Source organism: Sciurus carolinensis, chromosome 3 (genome assembly GCF_902686445.1).
Source record: "Sciurus carolinensis chromosome 3, mSciCar1.2, whole genome shotgun sequence".
In the NCBI taxonomy this organism is placed as follows: domain Eukaryota; kingdom Metazoa; phylum Chordata; class Mammalia; order Rodentia; family Sciuridae; genus Sciurus; species Sciurus carolinensis.
This window is the reverse complement of record NC_062215.1, coordinates 4,386,013-4,404,759: the sequence shown is the minus strand read 5'-3', so window position 1 is coordinate 4,404,759 and position 18,747 is coordinate 4,386,013. Positions and strand designations below refer to the sequence as shown.

General features: G+C 61.1%; 1 protein-coding gene across 7 annotated transcripts in view; it reads left to right on the top strand.

Moving 5' to 3' along the window:
• Septin9 (septin 9) overlaps positions 1-18,747 on the top strand; it is a 143,796-nt gene that overhangs the window by 43,427 nt on the left and 81,622 nt on the right. Inside the window, exon 1 of one of the 7 annotated variants that reach the window (XM_047543304.1) lies at positions 12,347-12,841. The exons of the other annotated variants lie outside the window; for them this stretch is intronic. Coding sequence (XP_047399260.1) covers positions 12,787-12,841 — 55 coding nt within the window. The 5' untranslated portion in view covers positions 12,347-12,786. Of the gene's footprint in view, positions 1-12,346; positions 12,842-18,747 lie in introns of those variants that run through there. 7 annotated transcript variants of the gene reach the window in all.

Below are 18,747 nucleotides of genomic sequence, written 5' to 3'. Positions count from 1 at the left end.
TGAACATCTAGTAACACGGCGTGGCTTCCTCCTGGCTCTGCGCTCCTAAACCTGACGTATGTGTTGGGGCCAGGGACTCCCCTCCTGGTGCCCAGGCCCAGCTTGCTAGCAGGTCACGTTTGGGGAAGCTGAGTGGCGTCTTGGCCTCGTCAACTGCTCTGATCCCCAGACACACCTTGCTGCCTGCCTGGAGCCATGAAACTCCTCCCCAGCTGCACAGGGCGCCTGCACCTGGCATGACCTCCAGTCCCCTCTCCCCACCTCTCTCTGCCTCAGAGACCCTGCGGGGACTTGGGGTGCAGCTCCTGGTGCTGTGGAACCCTTCTGGTTCATCCGGTGGCTCGATCACGGCTGTGGGGGTCAGAGAATGGCACAAGCCCCAGCAACTCCACTCCCTCCCGGGGGCGTCTGGGGCCGCCCTGCCCTCTCTGACCCCTGCTGCTTCTTGGAGACGGGTGGGCAGTAGCTGATCAGGTGTGCGGGAGAAGCAAGGAGGGGCCGCTCGTCCTGCTTTCCTCTGGTGCTTACTTTACCTCTCCGCCTCCGTCCCTTCCTGTTTTCCCTCCTCCCGCTCCTGACCCTCCCTCCTTTCTCCTCATCCTCCCAGGGCCTCCCCATCACCCTCGCCCCTGCTGGTTCTCTAAGTGGGGACTCTGGCCCAGAGAGGGTGGGCGTTCTCCCCAGGGGGCTCCAGCAGGCCAGGGCCCATGCAGGGCCTCCGGGATGACCGCGGGCAGGGGTCCCAGGCCACTTGCCTGTCCTGACCGTTGTCGGCATGTTGGTGGGGGGCTGGGGAAGGCGCGGTGGAGGAGGAAGCTGCGGGGACACGAGCCGGTGGCCTCACTTATGACTTGGACATCTGCAAGGTCACTGGAGCATAGCTAAAGAGGCTGTTGGCCAGATGTCCAGAAAGGCCAGCTGGGGGCCAGGCCAGGCTGCTGGGGACTCTCTGGGAAGGCAGGTGCCTGAGGCATCAGGGAAGGGGCTGGTGTGCACTGGGCATCTGTGAGGAGGGCAGATGGAGAGCTGGCTCCTGCCCCTGCAGACTCCTCCAGGCCCAGGTGGGAGAGGATGGGCAGCGGGCGTCTCTGTCCTCGAGACACATGGGCGCTGCAGGCTGTCCTTGCAACCTAAGAGGAAGGTAAGGGGGACTTGCCCTGGCAGGGCTGCCACTCGGCTGTCCTGGGGTCCAGCAACCCCTGGCTCCGGTGCCTCTCTCCTCTGCACCTGCCATTGTGACAGTTTATGAACAGGCAGGAGAGCTGGCGGTGTGTACGCCTGTCACCTGGATCCGCCATTAATGCCACCCACCCTGCAGCACGGCCTCTCGGTCCCGGCGTCCGTCCTCCGTGCAGCTGTGGATGCATCTTGTCTTTATTTCTGAATGTATTGCAAGGTGAGCTCCGTCGCCCAGTCACTTCTGGGACCACCGTCAGGCATTTCAGTCTCGTTGCCGTCTGTCACCCGCTACCCCACTCCCCGTGTCCTCAGGACGACTCCTGGGCAGCCACACGCTGCAGGAATGGGGCCCCGATTCCAGTCCTGCCTCCGTCCCTGGCAGCTGGGCAGCTCTCAGCACGTCACTGCCTCCGTGTCCAGTCCTCACAGCTGGGCTGAGTGCAAGCTCAGGCATAACCCGGGAGCCACCGCGTGCCCAGCTCCTGGGGGAGCCAGTTGCTCTACACCTTCGTGGGGATCCCCTCGACCACACTCCCACTCCCTGGCGTACAGGCTAGTTGGTGGAAGCCCAGAGAGGTGGAGTGACTTGACCGAAGTCCCACAGCCCAGTGAATGGCACCTGGGGTCGGCACCCAGAAGTCTGAGTGGTGCCGGGCCTCAGCCCCTGAGACTGCGAAGGGCACTTTATTCCTGACGTGCCAGGTTCCTCTCTATCCAGTGTACATCTGGCCATGCTGGTCCCCTCTTGAGACCTGTGATCTCTGAGCTGTCCCTGCCTGCCTGGGCCCCTAAGAGGAGTTTGTTCTCTCTTAAACTTAGACCGTTATTTTCCAGTTTCAGATACCCAAACCAGCCTTGGCTGAACGAGATGGTTCCTTTGGCTTTAACTGCATTTCTGAGTCAGACTCTGTGGGTGCTCAAGACCCTGCCCTGCCGTCTGCTGACCTGTGGCCTGGCAGGGTGATGGGCACACTCTGGATTAGTCAGGACACCTCTGGCTGCGTAACAAAAGCTGAAACAACAGCATTCAGTCAATACAGACATTCTTCCATGTCCTAGTCCAAGTGTAGCAGCCAGGGTGACCCAGGGTAGCCAGGACCCATTTAAATGTTCCCCTGGTGCCTGGTCACATGCAGCTTCTGCCTTGTGAGCTAAGAGGGTTGCAGCAGCTCCTGCTCTCATGACTATGTTTCAGCCAGGGAGAAGGCAAGAAAGAGAAAGGCAAGGAGCGAGCACATCCCTTCTGTCGAAGAGCGTGACTTGAAAGTTAGACGCTCCCTCCCGTTGCCAGAACCTGGTTGCACGACCCTTCCTTGAAGCAGGGAGCCTGAGACTGTGTTCTGCTAGGCCCTGTTGCTTCCCTCGTCCCCAGCGTTCGGGGCTGCGCCAGGGGCCTGCCGAGGTGTGCTGACGCCTGGCGATTCCTGGCCCTGAGCGTCCACAGTTGCCGCCTGGAAAAGCGAGTCGCGTGACAGGGCCGCGCTGGGCGGTTCTGGGCTCCGGGTTGAGGGTGGCCTCAACCCATGGCAGGGCTGCTCCCCTCCATCAAGGAGCCCAAGCAGAGGGAGCAGGCTCCAGGCCAGGGCTGTGGATGGGACCAGCCACCAAGCTGTCACTGTGGTTCCCGGGAGCAGCGTCGACGTGGCCTGTCTGGGAATGTCCCCACCCTGTTCTTGAAGGTGAGAAATTTCTCCCCGCTGGGGAACAGCTGTGTGGAGCCGGCCAGCCGCCTTGCAGGGCTGCCAGGCAGGGCGGGTGCTGCTCCTTGCTTCCCACCTCCTCTGCTCCCGGCCCCTCTAGGTGCCCTGCAGCAAGAGACAGGGCCACTGGACTCTCTCCACAAACCCTCCTCCCAGCCCCAGCCACCTGTCCCCTTCCTTCAGAGGAAGGCCCCGGGCGGATGAGGACGGGGCAGTGGACACACCTGCTCTCACTCTGGACCTGCTCCTCCGGCTTTTTAAAGGGCTCTTCATTCAACTTCCTTCATCACGTTCTGTGTCGTTTGTTTCCCTGGATGCCATGCAGGTGGCGGAGTCTGAGACAGGCTGCCCAGGGCCTGGGGGCTGGAGCAGGCCTTGGAGGAGAAGGCCTCCCTCCAGGGCCCCAGAAGGCTTCCTGGAAGAAGCGGCATCGTAACGAGGCTTGCAAGCGTAACGAGGCCGGTCAGGAAGGCAGGGAGGGAACGGGATGGGGCAGGTGCAGAGGTGCGCCACCTGGCTTACGGGGTCCCGCGAGCGGCTGGGCAGGACCGAAGGGCACGGAGAAGCCCAGGGAAGGAGTGTCACCTCCTCTGAGCCCAGCAGTGAGGACACAGGTCCCTCTGCACTTTAGAAAGGGCCTTCCACCAGAGGTGGGGAGTCCAGGTGGGAGGACCCGAGACCCTAGCGCGGGAGACGGCGGGCCTCCCCGTACTCCCTGCAGGAGCCTGGGGCTCAGTGGAGAGGAAGCCAAGTGTTTATTCTTTATTAAAAAACAAAAACAAAAACCCAGAGCCTGTCTCCGACTTGGTGTGGTCCCAGGGCTATGCCAGGCAGGAGGGCGTTGACTGACCCCCGGCGGCCTTGGGCCTGTCTCGCTCACGTCCTTCCTGGCCTGTTTCCATATGAGATCACTCTGCTCCTGTTCGCTGAGTCTCCGTAAGATTGTCGGTTCCCAAATGGGCAGGGGCAGCGCTGCCCAGGTCCTCAGGAACCCGGGAGCAGCCAGAGAGGACCTCCACTGTGCTTCGGGCCCCCTAGGGGCAGCACCGCAAGGCCCCCGTGCAGGCCCTGGGTCTCTGGTCGGGGACTTTTGCTCATCTCTCTCCCGCGTGTGGCCTGGCTGGAGCTGGCAAGCCCCTGGCAGGGGCCCTGGTCTGGGCAGAGTCATCTGGGCCAGTGACTCATGCTCTGGGGAGAAACGGGCAGGCGAGAGGCCGAGCGTGTGGAGAGCAAAGCATTGTGCCGGTCACCCCGCTCGGGGACAAGTGGTTCATTTAGGTGGCTCTGGCTGCTGCACAGCACACTTGGAACTGGGAAAGATTTCATTATCCAGATTGGTCGGAGGGGCCTGGCCTCCCTCTGCGAGGAGCAGTCTGTTCCCAAGGCGTGGGGCCAGCCCTGAGGCTGCCTCTCAGGTAGAGTGGCCTGGCTGCTACCCTCTTCCACGGGGTCACTGTGAGCAGGGGCACTTTTTTTTTTTTTTTTCCTGGTACTAGGGGCTGAATCTAGGGACACTTTATCACTGAGCCACATCTCCAGCCCTTTGTACTTTGAGACAGGGTTTTGCAAAGTTGCTGAGGCTGGCCTTGAACTTGTGATCCTCCTCCCTCAGCCTCCAAAGCAGCTGGGGATGCACTTGTGCGTGAGGGCACCAAGCTTCAGAGCACTGGGTGTTTTTTTGGGCTGGGCAGCGGTGATGCACATAAAGCCTCCTCTCAATTCATGGTGGACAGGAATGGAGAGAAATTTCCAGCCCACGCAGGGCCCCCTCTGTTGATGTCACTCCCTTCTCTTTTTGAGTGAGCGGCCTGCCCCGAGCTGAGTGCTACTTCCTGCTCTTTCTTCTCTGTGCCCCTGCAGAGGTGTCAACGCCCAGCCAGAGATGGTGGAAGCCAGGAGGAGAGGAAGGGCCGGGGCTGGGAAGCTCACAGTGCTACCCCCTAAATACCTGTGGCTTCCACTGAGAACCTGGCACAGACGTGGCACAGGCGTGGGCAGAAGTGGCCAGCATCTCCCTCTCCTTCAGACCCCAGGTCTGGCCTCTGGGGAATGTTCCAGAGCACTCAGGGGTACTGGGGTCACTGGCTATGTTACTTTAGTGTCACTGTGACCAAAATACCTGAGAAGAACAGCTTAGAGGAGGGAAGTGTATTCTGGCTCTTGGTTCCGGAGGTCGGGTCCTTGGTGGGCCGACTCTGACTGTGGTGAGGCAGAACGTCATGGCGGACAGTGGGCAGAGGGAAGCTGCTCCACTCAGGGCAGCCGGGGAGCAGAGAGAGAGAGGGGAAGGGGCTGCATGGCCCCTCCCCCAGCCACACCCACCTGCCCACAGTGACCACCGGGTAGTCCATTCAGACCTAGGTGGACTGATCAGGCTGCAGCTCTCACAGTCCAGTACCTCTCCTCCGAGAAGTACTGCGTGAACAGGGTCCTTGGGGGACACCTCACTCCCACACCATGACACCAGCCGAGGTGCGAGCAGAGCCCAGGGTGCCTGTGAGGCTCAAGGCCCTGCGCTTCTGGAGGTCTTCAGCTTTGCAGGGGCCGTGCGCTCAGAGACCACCCATGGCAGCGGCTCTCCTCCACCAGGCCCAGAGCTCGCCCCACTTTCCCTCGCAGGTCCTCAGGGCCACGCTTCCTGTCCCTGCCAGGGACACAGAGGAGACCACGTCCCAGTCCCTACCCCGACGGTGATGTCTTAGCCTCTTTCTCCAGACCAAGGAACTGATGCTCCAAATTCCAGGTCCCCAGAACGAGCTGCCCCGGACCCAAGCCCCACATCCTCCCACCTGCTGTTCCAGAAGCAGCTGAAGTGGCCACACTCCTCCATGGCCAGAGCTCCAGCCAGGCTGACCCCCCTGTGTTCTTCCCTGCACCGCTGCTCTCTCCCCTCCCCCATCTCGCTCTCTTTATCTCTTTTCCATTTTTAGTGTTTGTTTGTTTATTTTTGTGTTGCCGGGGTGGAACCCAGGACGGTGCTTGCTAGGCCTGCGCTCACCCCTGAGCCACACCCCCAGCCTCCGTGCGTTTTAAAGAGTCCAAACTGGCCAAAGAAAGAGTGAGTGACCTTGATGGGTCGTGAGCTCCCCGTCACAGGAGGAATTCAAGAGCGGGGGGGAAGAGCTCTCAGGGGACAGACAGGTCGTGCAGGCAATGCCACAGGGCTGTGGACGCAGACAAGCCTGGCGGACCCTTCTTGGAGGGTTTCTGCTCCCCGCCGCCCCTCCGCCCTCTCACCCGCCACCTTGGCAGTCGGGTGGCAGGGGTGTTCTTGGCGCCGAGGCTGCAGGTGGCGGGCAGGGCGGACAGCTCCCTGGGGATGACGTTCCTGGGTCACTGTGGCGATTTTAAAAATCAATGCTTTCTTCTCAGCTTGGATCCCGTTGCTCCTGCTGACGTGGACTAGGGCAGGCTGGTGACTCAGTCCTCGTCCCCACACTTGGCAGTGGCAGGCTGCCTCCAGCCCCAGACCCCACAGAGCTGGGGGCCTGCTCGAGAAAAATGACGGGGAGGCCAGGACACTGCGGGCCCTGGGAACGGCCTGTCCCTCTGGACGGGCGTGTGGCCAAGTGTCCTGGAAGCCCGAGCTGAGGTCCGCAGGCTGGCACACCCGAGGGGCGAGCCCTGCGCCCCAACCACGCACTGCCTGTAGGCTGGGTCAGGCTGGCCACTCCTCTCAGCCCCCCGAGGAGCCCAGGAGGGTCAGGGGCTGTGTCTACACCCCCTGGAGTACAGGAAACTGAGTGTCCCCTGCCCATCTCTGCACCCGACTTCAGATGGTTGCTAGGACGTACGGACTTCAGGCCACTCCAAAGCCATGTCTTGGGGACTGGGGTCACAGCAGGGGTCAAGGGACTGTGTCAAGACAGAATGGTCAGGAAGAACCACTGGCCACGCAGAGAAGTGTCCCTCCTCCCTGTTGAGCATGGGTCTTAACTGAGGCCAGAGCTGGCGTGGCAGACGGCGGGCTTCAGTGGCCGGAGCTCCCTGGGCGTGCGGATACGTAGGTGATGCTCAGGAGCCGCGGGCCAGAGTTTGGCTGGTGAGGGACCCTCTTCCAGGGTCGTGATTCCCCCAAGGCCTCCCGCCCGCTGGGTGAGCAGGTCCAACATCAGGGTAACTGTGAAACAGAGTGGGAGGACCAGGTAGCAGTGCTGTCCGGCCCCGTCCTCAGAGCCAGCAGCGCCGGGAACTCCAAGCCCGCTGAGCCCCGGCTGGGGGCGAGGAGCCTGGGAGCTGGGAGCAGAATGCCTGCCGGTTCCAAGGCCAGAAGCCTCGTCCAGGACTCCAGGCCTGGAGGCCAAGACACTTGGGATGGAAAGCCCCTGCCCGGGAGATAAGAGCCCAGGCACCGTGCTCAGGGTCCGCCCCACGCCTTCTGCACAAGGCCGCTGGGTTGTTGCTGGGAAGTCCGGGAGTGGATCCGTCACGTGCTCTTTGGAAGTGGAACCTTGTGGTTGCCTCTAGGGTTGGCTCTGTAGCCTACACCCCGGGGAGGTGTCGGCCGTCTCCACCGCCAGCCTGCGGGAGGTTAGTGGTCCGAGTTTGGCTGGCTCTCCAGGCATGGGAGATGTTGAGGGAGGCGGGTCCCGGAGGCCTGTCCAGGTGCAGAAGCCCGTGACCCCCAGGTGCCAGGCGGGAGCTGGTTGGCATGGTGGCTGGCAGGAGTGCCAAGAGTTCATGTGAATTCTGAACACCTGCTGTCCCCCTTTGGGCTGAGTGCCCCTCAGAAGTCCCCGTGACCCTGCTGTCCAGCAAAGGAAACTGGACTCTGTCATTCTGTGGGATTGAATGGGAACTTGGGGTGTCCCTGTTACTTGCCTAGAGGCAAGGAAGCAGCTGTGTCCCAGGGGGACCCTGGGGTGGCTGCTCTAGTATTTAGGACTGAAACGATAGCGCAGGGGAGAGGTGGGGAAGCCATTCAGGCCAGGGAAGGGCTTGTGCAATTGTCCTGGGGCAGGAGGCAGTGCAAAGAACAGGAAGGAGGCCTGGGCTGCATGAGGGCACTCGGCTGGGGAAACAGCGGAGGCAGGGGAGGCGTCTGCACTAGAAGTGTGAGCTGGACCGAGGGAGTGGGCTCACTGCAAGGGCTCGTGTGGGAACAGATGCAGGCAGGAGCAAGGCAGGGAGGCCCAGTGAGCAGAGCAGGTGGGTGAACCTTGACGAATTCGGCAAAGTGGCTGTTATTAAAAATCAAGTTACATGGAACTTAGGTAATATAAAACCATAACATAGTCGTCATATATGAAAAAATAAATAGATTAAAATAAACGACATATAAATCATTGTTTGAAATTAAAGTATATAGAATGACCATATGATCCGCAATTATACTTCTGGGAATGAAAAGCAGGGGTCCAAACAGACAAAGCATTCACTGCAACTTTACCCAAAGCAGCCAGAAGCTGGGGGCAACTCAAACGTCCATTGAGGGATCCATGGATAGACAAAATGTGGTATGTCCATACAGTGGAATATTATTCAGTCTTCAAGAAGGAAATCCTGCCATGTTCTGTGACATGAATGAACCATGAACCTTGATACACTGTGCCCAGCAAAGCAGGCCAGTCACAAAGGATGGGCATTGTATGATTCGACTCCAAGGGCTGCTGGAGTCGTCATATTTGGAGACAGGAAGGGGATGGTACTTGCCAGGGGGCGGGGGCAAGGGAGAATGGGGAGTTATTAATTGGGTGCAGAGTCCCACTTTGGGAAGATGGAAAAAATTCTGGAGCTAGACAGTGGTGGTGGCTGTTCAAGGATGTGAATGTGCTGGACGTCACTGGGCCGTCTGCTGAGACACGGCTAAAATGCTCAGTGGGAAATTTCCTGTTTTTTGTGTATGTGTGTGTGTATATATATATATATATAATCACAATGAAAACGCATTAATTAGAAAGATGTTATGGAATTAAACGATGTTATGCTTATAAATTAAATCACTTAAATTGTATTTAAAACAAAGGTGCAAAATACATGAAGCTCATCCATCCTGGGTTTTTTCCCTCTATTTATCTATGGCGGGTGCTGGGATGGAGCCCAGGCCGTGCCCACGTGAGGCTCTGCCGTGGGGCTGCACCCAGCCCTACTGCAGTGCCCTTGAGTTTGGTGGCTGCACTGTGCTCTTCCCACTCACTGTTCATGACGTCCCCTTGGGGACTTAGTTGTCCCAGGCTGGAGCTGCGCCCCAGAGCAGGCGGCGCTGTGTGTCAGGTGCTGCGTGATTTGTTGGACCGGCTGCTGGTGGTGCCCCCTTAGCCTGCGTTGGCTGCGGGGGTTCCTGGAGGAGGAAGCTGCCCGAGGTCCGGACGTCGGGTGAGGGTGCAGAGGAGGGCGGACTTCGGGCTTGAGCAGCCAGGTGAACGGTGGCGTCTCTACTGAGGGGGGGCCTGGGGCCAGCGGCTCTGGGGCTCAGTGAGGTCCTCCTGTGTGCCAGGTGCAGCAGGAGGGAGCCCGTGTGGGCCTGAACTAGGGAAGCCCCAGCGTGTGGGGCGACAGACTGGTCCCGGGCGTCCTGTCCAGGCGCAGAGGCTGGGCGGCGTGCCACTGGACGCGCTGTTCCCAGCCCCACTGCTGAGCTGCTTCCTGGCCAGCTCAGCTTCCCACGAGGGCTGTACCTGGCGCACAGGGGTCATGGATACCAAAGTGCTGGCCAGATGGCCATTTCCGCCCAGCATCCTCCGCCCTCTTTTCCCACAGTGGGGGCTGAAGGGCCCTCTCAACCCGGGTGGGGCCCCGCTTGGGCCCGCTCCTTCCCGCTTCCAGAAAGGCTGAGCCGCTCCCCGCTCCCTCCCTCTCACCTGTGCAACTTTCAGCTTTTCCATTAAAACTCGCTACCTGGACCCCCTGCCCCAGGACAGACCGGCGTCAGCCACCCATGACAGGTGATGGGCGCCCTGAAGATGCAGACGGGGCCTTAGGTCCCTACTGGTCCCCTGCTGCTGGGAAAACGGGCACGCTCTGGCCTGCAGCAGGAGGGTGGGCGCTCACCTTTCTGGAGGCCACAGGGTGACATCACAGTGTCACAGGCCCCGCTCCCTTGCAGGCTCTAGGGAGGATGCTTCCTGCTCTTCCTCTTCTGCTGGCTCCAGGCCACCCCTGGCCGCGTTATTCTCTGTTCCTGGCACGGCTGTCTGTGGGGTCTGGGCCTTTCTGCCCCTGGCGAGGACTCCCCTCGAGGGTGGGGGGCTCGCCCTAGCCCCGGGAGCGCCTCTGAAGACCCCACCTAACTACTCTGCAGCTTCTCCAAGTCAGGTCACGGTCCGAGGCTCTCGGCCAAATCTTTTGGCAACCAGAATTTAACCCACTGTAGGTCTGGGTGCACCTGCGAGCTGGGGATTTGGGGTCCCTCTGAGCACACCCTCCCTTTGGCCAGACCTGTAGCTGGCCCTGCCTCCCGGTGAGCTTGGCTGGGTTCACCAGCACAGAAGGCCCATTTGTCCAGCCCGAGGCCCAGGAGAGGGTTCAGGAGGCCCTTACCACACTGTGGCCATCTGGCCTTGTGAAAGCCCTGGAGCCCAGAGTGGTCAAAGGACAGCTGGGCAGTGACTACTGGGCTAGCGGAGGGCAGTTTCAGCTGAGAGAGGCCGAGGAGTGGCCTGGAGTTTGGAGAGGTAATTATGATGTGAAGGGAGGTACCCAACGGTTTCCCATCTCCTCTGAGGACAGCAAAAAAGGAGGAAATAATGATGTACAATTAGAGCACTGGGTTAGACACAAGGGTGAACTTCCTGTTGGGAGTGTGGCCAAACCCAACTTGACTTTCCTGAGGGAGCTGGGCAGTCTGGGAGGTTTTTAGCCTGGTAACAAGGACTGTGGTTAAAGTGAAGGGGGTGGCGGCAGGGGCGCGGCGCCTGGGCTCTTGAGCCAGGTCACAACAGGCTTGGAAACTGGCTCCCTCCTGCCATTGTCCTCTGGATTCCCCTGAGGGAGCATTCTGGTGGGTCCCGCACCCTGGCTGGGCTCCCCGAGGAAACACAGCGGAGTGTGTTAGGCTCTGCTGTGTGTGGAGACCGATAATGCACAATGAGCTGACCCCGTGCTAATCTGGTAGCGCTCCTTGCCAGCTCTGGGGGAGAACAATCACATGGGTGGGTCTCCACTCAACAGGTGCTTTCTATAAAAACACTGGCGAATAATGCTGTGGCCCAGGTCCGCTATTGTCCCAGAGCCTCGTATCTGCCCCAGGGCTTGTGCTGTTGGGAGGACTTAAAGCCCCAGGTGTGGTAGGCAGGGGGCCAGGCAGGGTTTGACTGCGGCAGGCCCCGGCTGATGCGGAGGCGTCGGGGTGCTGTGGAGGCAGCCCCGCTGCTGGGCGGACCAGGCTGTGTGTCTGAACTGACTGTGGTTTTGCAGTTCCATGTCCACAAACTCACTTGGTGGAAAATAGTTCAAAATATCTAAGGCATGAAAGGGAGGGACTGGATTCTAGAATTCAACAGGCCCACCAAACCTGGTACCCTCTCCTCAAGGGACCCCAGGAGCCCAGGGAGGCCCCACCTCAGGGGCTGGGATCTTTCATAAAGCGGGAAGGGGAGGGGCGTGGGCAGTGGCCAGCTCCAGATCCAGATGGGCTCAGGCACTCATTTGCCCCCATGTGGGGACGACTTTGGGGAGTTGCCACCCACTCTGGAGGGGGTGTTTTTCTGGCCAGGCTCTCATGCTGCCTGGGCAGAGACCCTGGACCTAAGGTAATGGTGGCAGGGGCCAACGGCCGGGCAGTCAGAGAAACACACATCCCCCCCCCCCCCCCTCGTGGACCCCGAGGCCCTTCCAGGGACTAGCTCCTGCTGCTTCTGTCTGGCATCTCACTCCTCATTTTCCCACAGCGTGTAGTGAGGTTTAATCATGTTTGCCCGGTGGTGGGAGAAGTGGAGACTACTGACACGAGAAAGGCCCAGTGGGCGGCAGTAGGGCCCAGCAGGAGAGGGAGCCCCTCGGCTGTCCTCTCTCTCCGTTGCCTACTCCTTTCTTCAGGTATTATAATTACTCTCTACTGGGGGAAGGCCCAGGTCTGCTCTCTGTGCTCAGGAAGCCCTTACTGTGCAGGGGACGTGGAGTTGGAACATGTCCCTGGCTCTTCTGACAGGGTCCTCCATCCCTGGGCCAGCGCCTTCGGTACAGCCCACCCAGAGGGTGCAGCGGCGACCGGGCAAGGGGACCAGTGGTAGCCTTCAGTCGGTAGGATGCTGTGGGCTCACGCCCCGCGTCCCCGGGCTCTGTAGCCCACAGGCTTGGATCCTGCCCGCCAGCCGGACCAGGCTGCGCGCCTCCGTTTAACCCTTGCGGGCGCGGGGCGAGCAAAGCAGGCGCCCGCGAACTTTGGCTGCGTAAATAAAACCTCCCGCAGAAGGAAACCTACGTCCCGGGGAAAGGGGAGGAATCTCGTCCCCCTCGGCGCCCGCCCCCGCGCCGCGGCCCGGCCTCCACATCCGCCCACATCTGGTCGCAGCGGGGCGTCCGGGGGGGAGGGGCCGAGGCCGGGTCGGTCGCCGTCCCCTGGGCGCAGGCCAGGCAGGGAGAAGGGGGGCGCTCGGGTCGTGTGCCCCGGGCTCCGCTGTCCCTATTGCGCCCGCTCCGGCCCCAGCCCCCCAAGCCGGCCTTGACAGGCGGGCGGAGTAGCCAGTGCGAGCCGGGAGGCCGGGCCGCGGTGCGGGAACCTGATCCGCCCGGGCGGCAGGGGCGGGGCGGGGGCCGGGGCGGCGGGCGGGGGCGGCGCGGGGAGGGGCCGGCGCCCGCCTTCCTCCCCCATTCATTCAGCCGATCCTGGGGGCCGAGGGGCTCCGGCAGCGATCTCTGCACTGCAGGAGCGCGGGCGCGGCGCCCCAGCCAGCGCGCAGGGCCCGGGCCCGGCCGGGGGCGCTTCCTCGCCGCCGCCCTCTGCGCGACTCCCTGCCCACCAGCCACCATGTCCGACCCCGCGGTCAACGCGCAGCTGGACGGGATCATTTCAGACTTTGAAGGTGGGTGTCGAGCGGCTGCTGCCGCCGCGGGCGAGCTGGGCAGAACCCTCCGATTGGGCCTGGCACGGGGCGGTGGGACGGGAGTGCGCAGAGAGCAGACGAGACCCCCGAGGGGTCGCCCTCCAGCCAGGAGCGCCGGGCGCCCGCCCCAGCGTCGCCTGTGCGGAGGACCCCTTTCGGGGGACCCGCGGGGGCCGCGCACACGCACGGGACCCAGAGCTCGCGCTGCGCGCTGCCGCCGGAGTTTCCTTCCTTTTATTGTTGTTTGTGTTTGCCCAGCGACAGCCACCTCCTCGAGGGCTCGCCGCTTCCTTGGAACTACCGGGACTCGCAGTTCCACGCTCGGAAACAAGGCGATCGCCTGATGCTCTCGGGCCCCCTTGGGCCTGGCGACTAGCTTGGGAGTTAGTCCCCCGCCTCGGACCGAGTGGGCGGCCGCGTCCCGCCGGGTGGACGGCCCTCCCCTCCCCCACGCCAGCTTCGGGCCGGGGCTGAGCAGAAGCCCGGCTGCGGAGGGCCGCCAAGTCGCGCAGCCCGCGGGGTTGGGCACAGCCGAGTGGACACTGCCCAGCCTGCGTTGGGGTCCAGCGTGGGACGTCCCAGGGCCCCCACCCAGGCCTGGGGACATCCTCACCCGCTTCCAAGAGTCGGGCTGTGGGGCAGAGGGGGCTTGCATGAGGGCAAGGGGAGCGTTTGGCTCGTTCTCCCTTCCGAGTTTACAAAGCGTAGGGGGACTTGGGGGGCTGCTCCTCCCAAGGTGGGTCTGGCATCCCCGCCCCGGCCTGTGTGTGCGCGCGCTTTCGCGGTGCCTCGTGACTGCCGGTGCCGTGGCCCTGCGTCCTGTGTCCTCAGGAGTAAATAAAGCTGTGGGAGGGGAGGCGCACACAATGGTCTCCGCGCTTCTGGGGCTGGCTTTCAGAGGGCGGGCCTGCCCCTGCCGGCCGGAGCCCCCGCCCCTGCGAGCGTTCCGGGGCAGCCTTGGCAGAGCCTGCGAGGGGGAGAGGCTGCGCTCAAAGGAGTTCCGGCGGCCAGGTGCCAGGCCAAGCCTGGAGGTGACCGGTCTGAGGCCCTCCACCCTCACCCTCCATGGCCAGAACCAGGGCTGGAATCTGGGTGTCCTGTGCCCAGCCGCCATCATAGCGCATCGGGGTCAGCCTCATCTTTGGGTGGGGGTAACTTCTTGGGACCAGAACCTTGGCTGTGTTTGGTGGGAATGGGGGTGAGGTGGGGGGTGAACACTGAAGAGGGATGGATGGACTGGTGGTGGCACAGGCTGTACAGAACCTGAAATGGCACATCCTACCCTGAGTTGACTCAGTGGGGGAGCAGTCTTTCAGATTCTAGCATCTTCCGTCTGTGTTGCTCAAGAACAAGGGGTGTTCTGGGTTTGCAGGGCCAATGACTTGTGCCCCTGGCCATCTGATTCTTTCAGGGGGCATACTTTTCTTGGGGTCTCCCCAGGTCCTCTTTGTTCCAAGTTGCCCTCTGACTACCTGGAATACCGAGACCCTCCTCTGCCCTCTCTGTGGGGGCTTCTTTGCATTTCTCCATCCCCTCTTCCTCCAGCCCTTTCTTCCTCCCAAATGTCCACTTGGACGGTCAGCCAGTGGGATGCCTTTCCTGCAAGCTCTGATGGAGAAAGATGCTGCCCCCTTCAGGCCCTGCGTTTTCTACTCTCCTCTCCATTAGCCTGGGGATTCCCATCTTTGCCTTCATTCCCTGATTCGCCCACCGCCTTGAGTTGAAGGTGGGATTTATGGTGAACGGAGAACTCTCAACCTGGAGTCCTTTGGTGGGAGTGGAGGCAGAAGTTTGGCATGGTGTTGGTCTTACCAACTGGTACAGTTTGCACCGGGAGGCTGGTAGTGCCCCTGCCTCCGGGTCCCTGTGTGTAACTCCATCTGGTGGCCTCTGGGTGCCTCCCAAGTCAGCTTCTTGACCCTCAAATTTTATCCAAGACAATGGCCTCATTGAGAGCATCCTGGTGTGATGGTTGGAGGTCCTTTGGGGAGCCTCAGTCTTGGGGAGCAAGGCCTTGGTTCTCTGGTCCCCTGTGTGCGTCTCCCCATTGTGTGACCTGAACAGTTCAGCTAGGGAGTGGGTTGGGCCCTGGACCGAGGCATCCGGGTAGGGTGTGGTGGGTGTGCGTGTGCATGTCTCAGGGCCTGCAGACTTGGAGGGGAGCTGATGCATAAGGACCAGCCTTACACAGACAGATGGTTGGACATGGGGAAGGGCCGGCTGGGGAGCAGGGGAACACGTGATACGGCCCAGCCATGGGTGATGTGAGCTGGCATCTTCTGAAGCGGGGCAGGGAAAGGTCACTCTGGCTGACAGGGAGTCGGGATGGAGAAGGGGGATCTTGAGTGAAAGTAGGAATTTGATTGCAGAAGGAAGGAGAGCTTCCAACCAGGCCCCATGCAGCAACTGGGAGGTCGGGAGGTCCAATGAGCCGGCCCATTAGGGGGGAGGGGTGTGGGGAGGGGCCAGCTTGCAGCCATCAGAGGGGCCAGGCCACAGAAGACCAAGTGCTCAGATACTGGTGTGGCCAATCTGCTGGCGGTAGCCAGGGTGCCCCTGGGGCTGAGCTGGAGGAGTGGGAGGACCACCTTTTGCTTTCCTGGGGGAAAGCCAGGGGCTTCCAACGGAGGAGCCTGGTGTCCAGGTTTGTGTGAGGGAGGAAAGCGCCAGACTCTCCGCAGTGACCACAGCAGCCCGGATCCCTTCCTGAGGCTGGCAGTCCTGAAGCACCGTTGGCTGCCGAGGGATGGAGGCTCCAAGGGCCACCCCCAAAGCAGAACAGGCTTTGAGGTGTGGAGTCCTTCGGTGATTTTCCAACCAAGCAATTGGCCCACCCTGGAATCTAGCAGCTGGGTGGGTGGGTGGGTGGGGCTGTTAGGGTATTTCTGGGAGGTTTGAAAACAGTGGCAATAACCAGGTCAGAGTAGCATTCCCTGCAGGGCAGAAGGGAAGTGTCCTGGGGTGGGGGTCCCCAGGCCAGAGCAGCGCACCCTGCAGGGCAGATGGGCAGCTAACTCTGGGTGCGTGTTCTCAGCGTGGGTGTGCAAATTCTGTGGAAGCCCCACATTCTGGGCACATCCCCAGCTCTGCCACTAGACAGTACCTTCTCTTGACTTTTTTTTTTTTTTGCCCAGTACTGCTGATTGAACCTGGGAGGCTCTACCACTGAGCTATATTTTTTGAGATGGGGTCTCCCTAAGTTGTCCAGGCTGGCCTTGAACTTTTGATCCTCCTGCCTCAACCTCCTCAGTTGCTGGAATTACTGGCTCTTTTTATCTCTTTAGTTCCTTGTCTGTCCTCCCTCTACCCACCCCCGCCCCGTTCCCCATAAACTTCCTGCACCCCACTTCAGCTTTCCCTTCAAGGAAGGTCCTGGTGCTCTGTGGAGACTCCCCCATGTAAGGGTGAGGACAATGTTTCCTCTTTTGTGCTGTAGTTTTGGCGTCCCCTCCCGCTTCTCGATGATTTCCCTCTGCTCTGCAGTTTCCTACTTTCCCACTTGCCAGCACAAAGGGCCTTGGGATGACCACCGCGCCCACCTCTCCCCGTGACGGATGTGGAGAATGCTGACCTTGTGCTCTGTCTCGCTCGGGGCCAGCAGAGGCACGGGGCAGTGGGGCAGCGTGCTCCTCCGTGATTGCGGGCCAAATCTGTTATCGCAAACACAATTACAACTTGGGTCTTTGTGTAACAAAAGCCATTCCAAGTGCCAGCTGTTGGCCTACTTTCCTCTGCAGTGTTTGCCCTAACCAGATTTGCATGCCCAGAAAGAATCCTCTAAGTCCTTGATGTTTGTTGAAACAGATCTGGCTCGGGACCCAGGCACCGATTCTGGAGCTGGGTTACGTGGGCTCTTGTCTGGAGTTCTCCATTGTTCCCCAAGGAGGACCCTCCAAGCTGTGTCCTGGAAGCTGTGCCAGCCCTGGGCTCCAGCAGGAGAGCTGGGGGGGGGGCAGGGGAGGGGCTCCTGAGTGAGAGGGGCTCATGCTGTTACCTCTGGGACATGGGTGCTGCTGTTACCTCTGGATCTGGGTGCCACTTTCTTCCAGGGAGGTGGCCTCAGACCTGTCCCTGATTAATACCAGTGGGTCTCTTGCTTGGTGAAGCCTGCTTTCTGGCCAACATCCGAGGCTCCTGGAATGCCATCTCCCTGTGGTTCGTGCCTCCTAGGCAGATGGTGCTGGCGAAGGTGCTCAGCAGGACCTCGTGGAGCGGGCTTCTGTGGCGGGGTGTGCCCTGCAGCGGAGAGGCCAGGTGTCTTTCATGGACCCCACAGCTGTTGGCATTGCTGACTTGGTGCTCTGTGTGTCTGGAGCCTGGCACAGGCAAGCCTGCCATCCCCATTGCGAGCAAGCTCATTAGGTAGAGGGGAGGGGCAGGGACGTGGGCACTGCCCTGATCGTCCTGCAGCTGGACTGTGGGTTACCTGAGCCAGATGTCCCAGGGAGGCAGGGACACACCTTCTGAGTAGCATCTGTCTGGAGAAGCTTTCTGGGGCCTCTGTCTTTCCAGGAAGGTTCTGAAAGATGCTGGCGGGCAGTTTGCATCCAGAGGGAGAGGCCTCAGGGGAATGGTGGATACATAGCCTGGTGTGTGGCCCACCCGCTCTGCCGTCTGTGAACTGTGGGCTGTGCGTCGGCTCCTGTGTTCCGTGGGGCTGGGGGATTCGCGATGCAGACAGTGGTGCTGACGGGCTTGGGGCGTTGCTGCAGCTGCTGGAGCTGGACAGCTAGGCCCTGGGTGATGGAAGGTCACAGGAAGAGCCGACTATCCCACAGCTGGACAGCATGGTCACCACTAAAGATGGCCAGCCCTGCAGACTTGGAGAGCCTGCCTGGCGGCTGGGGGGTGTCTCTTGAATCCAGCAGATACCCAGTCTCCTGGCAAAGCTGGGGGACCCCTCCTCCCACCTGGCTGACATTCCGGTTCTCTCTCTGGAAGCTGGTCACATGGGATGCAGGTTGCTCTCTCTGGGAGGTTGTCCCAGTGTCCCTTGCCCACCCCATCCCAGAGCTCATGGATAGATGGACCATGTGCCTGTGTATGGGGTCAAGTGCCAACAGCCACAGGGACACACACCAAGTGACTGGACTCTGATGAGAGCAGAGGGCCTGGCCACCTGAGAGGCAGGAATTCGTGTCAGGAGGGGCACTTGGTGGCCACAGTGTCCTTGGCCCCAGCCCTTGGCCAGTGCCAAGTTGTGATGGTGCAGAGCTGACCCAGAGCTGCGGCAGACCCAGCCTGGGCCGTGGGGAGAGCAAGGGCCACGGGGCCAAAGCAGCGTTCCTTGTTAGCCCCGGACCCCTCCACCACGGAGGCCTGGGGTGGGGCTGTGGGAACTGGTACCCGGAGCTGAGCCCCCCAGTCTCTCCTAGGACAGCAGTGCCCTGCTCATAGTGGCCCTTGTCCTGGCCATGGCTCCTGGTGGAGGGCAGGTGCCAAATGTCCCTCATGACAGTTGTCACCAAGGGAAATACGAACATGCAGGTCGTGTGTTCCTCTGTATGAGCCAGGGATTTCCCAGCCTGGTGGCTTGTGGTCTCAGGCCACTGCTCCAGATGTGCTGGGCCATCTTGGTGGCAGGGGAACAGAGCTGGGTCCCCTCCTTTCTTGACATCCCACATCTCACGTGCCTAGGAGTGGGGGAAGGTCACAGGAATCCCCATTACTGCCCATTTCCCTTTGTCTCCCAGTTGGGGACCCTCACTCAGCTGGGGTTGGGCTGCTGCTGCAGGAATCTGTGTTGACCCCCAAACCCAGGGCGGAGGCCCACCTTCTTCCAGGTCAGATCCAGGCACTTGCCACGGCCAGCGTTGTGTGGGAGCAGTGGTCTGCAAGCCCCAGGCCCTCAGGATGCGGTGGTGAGGACTGGTGGGGTGGGCCAG